We start from the raw sequence: 7,500 nt of genomic DNA, 5'->3' as shown, positions 1-7,500 counted from the left end.
AAATTGGAGGTAAAAGGATGTTAGAAATGGGTTGTTCGTATAACGGTACAACTATACTGCCTTTCCTCCAGAAGGTCTTATCTTTGTCCATGTGATGTCAGATGAAACAAAAATTGAGCTGTTTGGCCACAATATCCAGCAATATGTTTGGAGGAGAAAAGGTGAGGCCTTAAATCCCAGGAACAACATGCCTACCGTCAAGCATGGTGGTGGTAGTATTATGCTCTGGGCCTGTTTTGCTGCCAATGGAACTGGTGCTTTACTGAGAGAAAATGGGACAAAGAAAAAGGAGGATTACCTCCAAATTCTTCAGGACAACCTAAAATTATCAGCCCGGAGGTTGGGTCTTGGGCGCAGTTGGGTGTTCCAACAGGACAATGACCCCAAACACACGTCAAAAGTGGTAAAGGAATGGCTAAATGAGGCTAGAATTAAGGATTTAGAATGGCCTTCCCAAAGTCCTGACTTAAACGTGTGGACAATGCTGAAGAAACAAGTCCATGTCAGAAAACCAACACATTTAGCTGAACTGCACCAATTTTGTCAAGAGGAGTGGTCAAAAATTCAACTGGAAGCTTGTGCATTTCTACCAAAAGCGCCTTATTGCAGTGAAACTTGCCAAGGGACATGTAACCAAATATTAACATTGCTGTATGTATACTTTTGGCCCAGCAGATTTGGTCACATTTTCAGTAGACCCATAATAAATTCATAAAAGAACCAAACTTCATGAAGGTTTTTGTGACCAACAAGTATGTGCAACAATCACTCTATCACAAAAAATAAGAGTTGTAGAAATGATTGGAAACTATATACTGTATGTATGTATATATATATATATATATATATATATATATATATATATATATATATATATATATATATATATATATATATATATATATATATATATATATATATATATATATATATATATATATATACACTACCGTTCAAAAGTTTGGGGTCACATTGAAATGACCTTATTTTAGAAGGAAAAGCACTGTACTTTTCAATGAAGATAACTTTAAACTAGTCTTAACGTTAAAGAAATACACTCTATACATTGCTAATGTGGTAAATGACTATTCTAGCTGCAAATGTCTGGTTTTTGGTGCAATATCTACATAGGTGTATAGAGGCCCATTTCCAGCAACTATCACTCCAGTGTTCTAATGGTACAATGTGTTTGCTCATTGGCTCAGAAGGCTAATTGATGATTAGAAAACCCTTGTGCAATCATGTTCACACATCTGAAAACAGTTTAGCTTGTTACAGAAGCTACAAAACTGACCTTCCTTTGAGCAGATTGAGTTTCTGGAGCATCACATTTGTGGGGTCAATTAAACGCTCAAAATGGCCAGAAAAAGAAAACTTTCATCTGAAACTCGACAGTCTATTCTTGTTCTTAGAAATGAAGGCTATTCCACAAAATTGTTTGGGTGACCTCAAACTTTTGAACGGTAGTGTATATATATATACACACACACATAATAAACAAGGAATTAGTGTAGATGTCATGTATTGAAGTCAGTGCATGTTGTATTATAATATAAGGTAATGTCATCGCTGTACTGCGATACAGATGCATGTTTCTATCATTTAAGCAATCTCAAGTAGCTTTTTAATTGCCAGCAAAATATTAGACACACCTCCCAGTATTCAGTTTTGGCTCATACTTAGAGCGTATTCGATTTGATGAGAGGTTGCAGCTCACAGATTTGTCCACTAGAGGGAGTTATAACACAAGCAAGGGTACACTTCAATGCATTTTTTGGAAGGCGGCATTTACTGTACCTGGGCCCAGGTAAGTGTTTTGTCAGTCAAATGATAGTGAACCATTCCCTGGTGTTCGTCCTTCAGTTGGCTTCCTGTTTAGGAGGAAATTAAAGTAGATTATTAGAAAGCCATGGCGAATGTACGATGAAGACGAAGTCTTATTTGAATGGTCTGACCTGGGAAGGTGCTTTGGATGAAGTCTTTAAAAAGCTGCAGGTCGCTGTCCTCCAACTCGGCCTCGACATGGACTTTAGCCAATAGGGTGTAGCCGCTGCCATATTTACTCTTCAGGTGCTGCGGACTCCCAAGGCACTTGAACTGCCCGTTGACCATCACAGCCAGCCTGGTGCAAAGGGCCTCACACTCCTCCATGCTGCAGAGGGAGCACGTTCAGTCAGAACATAAGACGATCCTAAGAATATCATTAGGGATGTCCGATAATATCGGACTGCCGATATTTTCGGCCGATAAATGCTTTAAAATGTAATAGCGGAAATTATCGGTATCGGTTTCAAAAAGTAAAATTTATGACTTTTTAGAACACAGAAGTACAGAGCGCCAATAAACCTTAAAGGCACTTCCTTTGCGTTGGACAATATCGGAATATCAGATATCGGTAAAAAAAAACATTACCGGACATCTCTAAATAGCATGCATTTTTTTAGTGGTTCACCTGTGGGATGTTATGATAATAGCCTTGCCGGACTCCCTTGTGCGCGTCACAGCGTCCCACAGCAGCCTCCTGGCCACAGGATCCATCCCAGTGGAGGGTTCATCCAAGAAGATGACGGGAGGTCCACCGATGAGAGCCATGCCAGCACTCAGCTTCCGCTTGTTGCCGCCACTATGTGTTCATTGGTGTTACACACAAGCCAACATGCTAATATTTCAAATGTATAGAAAAAAATGTGAGGTCTTGGCCCACCTGTAGCTGCGCACTAGTTTATCGGCGTGCGGCTCTAGCAGGAGCGACCTGAGGACGTTCTCCACGCAGCCCGACACGTACTTCTCGGGTATTCCTCGAAGCCTGGCGTACATGCTCAGGGTTTCTCTCCCCGTCATGTGATCCAACACGGCGTCAAACTGAGGGCAGTATCCAATACGCTGTTGCACCTGCAAAAAAGAGAGAATTGCCCTTAAGATTACCTTAAAATTGTCCCTTTAGATAAGATGTATGAATAATGTTCAGAATTAAAAACCAGGAATATCTCTACCACAACTTGTCAATGTCTAGTTCAGTGGTTCTTAACCTTGTTGGAGGTACCGAACCCCACCAGTTTCATATGCGCATTCACTGAACCCAAACCGTAATCATAAAATGATGTTGTTATATTTAACAAACAGAAAGTTACAGGAATGTACACATAATCCCATGTTTACATCTCATTGTGCAACAGGTGAATGTTTTAGTGGGAACTAAATGCGATATCTGAAAGGGGTACACATTATTTCCAAAGCAGGACCCCCACCCAGACATATAATACTAGTACACAGCTCATGAAAAACAATATGTTATAGTCATTGTAAGTGGGCCAAAACACTTATATTAGAAAATAATCTCATGGAAATGACTGCTGTCATTTGATTATAATAATAAAACCTTGAACTTGTTATTTAGTCAGGTTTGGGACAGGTGTGCTGCAGGTGTGACCACAGTGCATCTGACGTCGCTCACATACAGTATGCTCCACCGAATGCTCAAGGAGTTTTTACGTTTGCTTACACATATGGAAAATTAGAGGGAACATTGTTTGGGGGTATCAATATTACGCCGACAGGGAGAAGTTTTTGTTTACACGATGAGTCGGGTGTGTCTTGACCTCCGCGGCGGAGGCTCTGCCAAACCCCTGAGGCCGACTCATCGAACCCAGGTTAAGAACCACTGGTCTAGTTGTACGGTCTTGTGTCATTTCTATCCTAAAAGACGAGGGTCGTAACGATATTGTAAATATTGCGATATTAGCAAAATGCTACCAATAATGCTTTGGTATGTGACGGTATCAAACGAGAACAAGGGTGTGTTTTTTTTGGAGCTCCAGAGTGGGCCGTTCTGAGAAGCAAACCACACCTCCCATCATCCCAAGCGTAATGCAAGACTATGGCAGGAAGTAAATGGGTTATACTTGTATAGCGCTTTTCTACCTTCAAGGTACTCAAAGCTCTTTGACAGTATTTCCACATTCACACACACATTCACACACTGATGGCGGGAGCTGCCATGCAAGGCGCTAACCAGCAGCCATCAGGGGAAAAGGGTGAAGTGTCTTGCCCAAGGACACAACAGACGTAACTAGGATGGTAGAAGGCGGGGATTGAACCCCAGTAACCAGCAACCCTCCGATTGCTGGCACAGCCACTCTACCAACTTCGCCACGCTGTCCCTAAGTACAGCAGGAAAGCAGAGGAGAAAACTTGAACTTGTGGAACCAACGGTGAAGTTCTAATCAGAAGCACGGATGCATTTTGGTTTAGCAGTAAACAAGAACGATCGAGTAGAAAACGTGACGGACATTGCAAGCCAGACCGCGATTGTCTACAACAGGTCTATTCAACTGGCGGCCTGCGAGCCACATCCGGCCTGGCAAAGATTTTCTTTTTTTTTTTAATGTCCTGCCCAGCTTCTCGGGCAAGTCATATAGCAGATGTAGATGCCCATATCGGCTGTTCAGATTTACTTTACAAAAGAGAAGTGTAGGATACTTCTCTTGTTGCCTTATTTGTATTTTGACTTTATTAAATGTATTTATATTATCATTTGGTGCAGCCGGGCCGGAGCAGGAGGGGATAGAAAGAGAGAAAAAGGAAGACAGAGGGGGGAATTGTGGGGACAAGAGGGGGATTAGACAGAGAGACAAAAACAACAACAGCAAACACAACAACAACAACAATAGAGCAACATCAGCAAATAGGACATGTACAAATATGATGGTAAAAGTAATAGCAAATAAGCAGTTAGCGAAAATAAAAAATAATACAGAAATGACAATGAGCATTATTACCCTAAAAATGGAGCAATATGAATACCAATAGAAATAGTGCTATTGATAATAAACAATACCAATACTTTACCTTTATTATCAACAATACAATTGTTCAAATGCAACAATACATATACGTAATGATAACTTGAGATACGAAAGAATGCAGAAAAATAGAGGGGAAGAAAGAGAAGCAACCTACATTAACCTTGTAGATTGTTATAGTAACAATAGGTTAAGCTTTGTCAGTGTGCCATGTGTTATACCCAGTTTACCCTAGGGCAACAACGTTAATATATGTTTGATGAAACGTGATTATGTGCATGAGTGTATGTGTGCATATGTACTTGTATATGTACAGTATGTGTATATGTGTGCTTATACAGTGAATGTATATGTACAGTATGTGTATATGTGTGTTTGTACAGTGAATGTATATGTATGGAATGTGTATGTGTGTGTTTGTACAGTGAATGTATATGTACATTATGTGTATACAGTATGGCAAAGATTTTCATTTGGCCTGCCGTTCAATCCCGGGCTCTGGATCTTTCTGTGTGAAGTTTGCATGTTCTCCCCGTGGCTGCGTACTCCGGCTTCCTCCCACCTCCAAAGACATGCACCTGGGGATAGGTTGATTGGCAACACTAAATTGGCCCTAGTGTGTGAATGTGAGTGTGAATGTTGTCTGTCTATCTCTGTTGGCATTGTGATGAGGTGTCGACTTGTCCTGGGTGTACCCCGCCTTCCGCCTGAATGCAGCTAAGATAGGCTCCAGCACCCCCCGCGACCCCAAAAGGGACAAGCGGTAGAAAATAGATGGATGGATGGAACATTCCCCAAATAGGCTTGATGAAAGCGTTAAAACTAGGGTGGATCATGTATGCAAGAGTGCCGCCACCCCGCAGGGGGAAACAAGGAGGCATACAGTCGTGGTCAAAAGTTTACATACACTTGTAAAGAACATAATGTCATGGCTGTCTTGAGTTTCTAATAATTTCTACAACTTTTTGTGATAGAGTCATTGGAACACATACTTGTTGGTCACAAAAAACATTCGTGAAGTTTGGTTCTTTTATGAATTTATTATGGGTCTACTGAAAATGTGACCAAATCTGCTGGGTCAAAAGTATACATACAGCAATGTATTTGGCAAGTTTCACTGCAATAAGACGCTTTTGGTAGCCATCCACAAGCTTCTGGCAAGCTTCTGGTTGAATTTTTGACCACTCCTCTTGACAAAATTGGTGCAGTTCAGCTAAATGTGTTGGTTTTCTGACATGGACTTGTTTCTTCAGCATTGTCCACATGTTTAAGTCAGGACTTTGGGAAGGCCATTCTAAAACCTTCATTCTAGCCTGATTTAGCCATTCATTTACTACTTTTGAGGTGTGTTTGGGGTCATTGTCCTGTTGGAACACCCAACTGCGCCCAAGACCCAACCTCCGGGCTGATGATTTTAGGTTGTCCTGAAGAATTTGGAGGTAATCCTCCTTTTTCATTGTCCCATTTACTCTCTGTAAAGCACCAGTTCCATTGGCAGCAAAACAGGCCCAGAGCATAATACTACCACCACCATGCTTGACGGTAGGAATGGTGTTCCTGGGATTAAAGGACTCACCTTTTTTCCTCCAAACATATTGCTGGGTATTGTGGCCAAACAGCTCAATTTTTGTTTCATCTGACATCACATGGACAAAGATAAGACCTTCTGGAGGAAAGTTCTGTGGTCAGATGAAACAAAAATTGAGCTGTATGTAAACTTTTGACCACGACTGTATGTGTCACAATGAAGCAGCAGTGGGGTGAGTAGAAGAAGACTACTCTACGACCGTGAAAAAAAATCTAAATAAATTACAAAAATAAGACTTTTAACAACAAGTATGAATGTTTTACCCCGAGCAAGTGCTCGAGTCATTGTTTCCTGACGGACCAATTTAAGCGACGGACATATTGATCCAGACAAGCGGCAACACAGGTAGAAATCCCAGCATGTAAGCTTCATCACGAAACTTGGTCAAACATTTGTACGTAGCTATAATTTGTGCATAAATATATTTAGTTTTTTTGTATTGAAATTGCTGACTTGGTGATGCCTTTTGTATTCGTGGTCGAGTTGTTTTTTGTCTGAGAGTAACGATCAAACCTGGTTTAATACATGTATTGCTAAACTAGACCAGTAGAGGGCGACAACGCTAATAGTGATAAGTCACATACAATGTTTGGTGTGTGAATGTTGTGTATTTTCTATACGTGTAAACATTTGTAGTGTATTGTGTGAATATAGTAACACTAAACCTTTTATTTATGTAAAATACACAATGGACATTATGTATGTTTTAACTACATTTGTGTATTTCATGTTTATATTTTCAGTCTTACAAACCTAAATGAAGGAAGAAATGTTGGCGGTCACTCACCCTGTCTCATCTACACGTACACGCAGGGAGCACGTGCACACATACAAAAGCAGTCCAAGTGACGCAACAAACAATTTTCAGTCATGTTGTTGTGATGATAAAATATGCATTCAATGACAGCTAAGATTTACTATCCAAATCGCTATCAACACTCAAAGCTAATGTGTGTATGTATTACGTACGTACGTAGTTACATCATTACGTCCTACAAGCCGTAAAAGATGGGATATACTGTGTAAAATACATGAGAAAGTTAGTGCACCCTTAACATCTTTGTGGAAGTTGCAAACAGACCCTTTAAGATCTCCAAATTCAGTGTAAAA

At 40.5% G+C, this 7,500-nt stretch overlaps 1 protein-coding gene across 1 annotated transcript in view; it reads right to left on the bottom strand.

Moving 5' to 3' along the window:
* abca3b (ATP-binding cassette, sub-family A (ABC1), member 3b) overlaps positions 1-7,500 on the bottom strand; it is a 98,521-nt gene that overhangs the window by 2,258 nt on the left and 88,763 nt on the right. Inside the window, exons 27-30 of the mRNA XM_062036582.1 lie at positions 2,705-2,892; positions 2,453-2,623; positions 1,956-2,152; positions 1,798-1,871 (exon numbers count right to left, since the gene is read on the bottom strand). Of these exons, the coding sequence (XP_061892566.1) occupies positions 1,798-1,871; positions 1,956-2,152; positions 2,453-2,623; positions 2,705-2,892 (630 nt within the window). The remainder of the gene's footprint in view (positions 1-1,797; positions 1,872-1,955; positions 2,153-2,452; positions 2,624-2,704; positions 2,893-7,500) is intronic.

The sequence above is a fragment of the Entelurus aequoreus genome, linkage group LG25, assembly GCF_033978785.1.
Source record: "Entelurus aequoreus isolate RoL-2023_Sb linkage group LG25, RoL_Eaeq_v1.1, whole genome shotgun sequence".
Classification (NCBI taxonomy): Eukaryota; Metazoa; Chordata; class Actinopteri; order Syngnathiformes; family Syngnathidae; genus Entelurus; species Entelurus aequoreus.
This window is presented reverse-complemented; position numbering and strand designations above follow the sequence as displayed.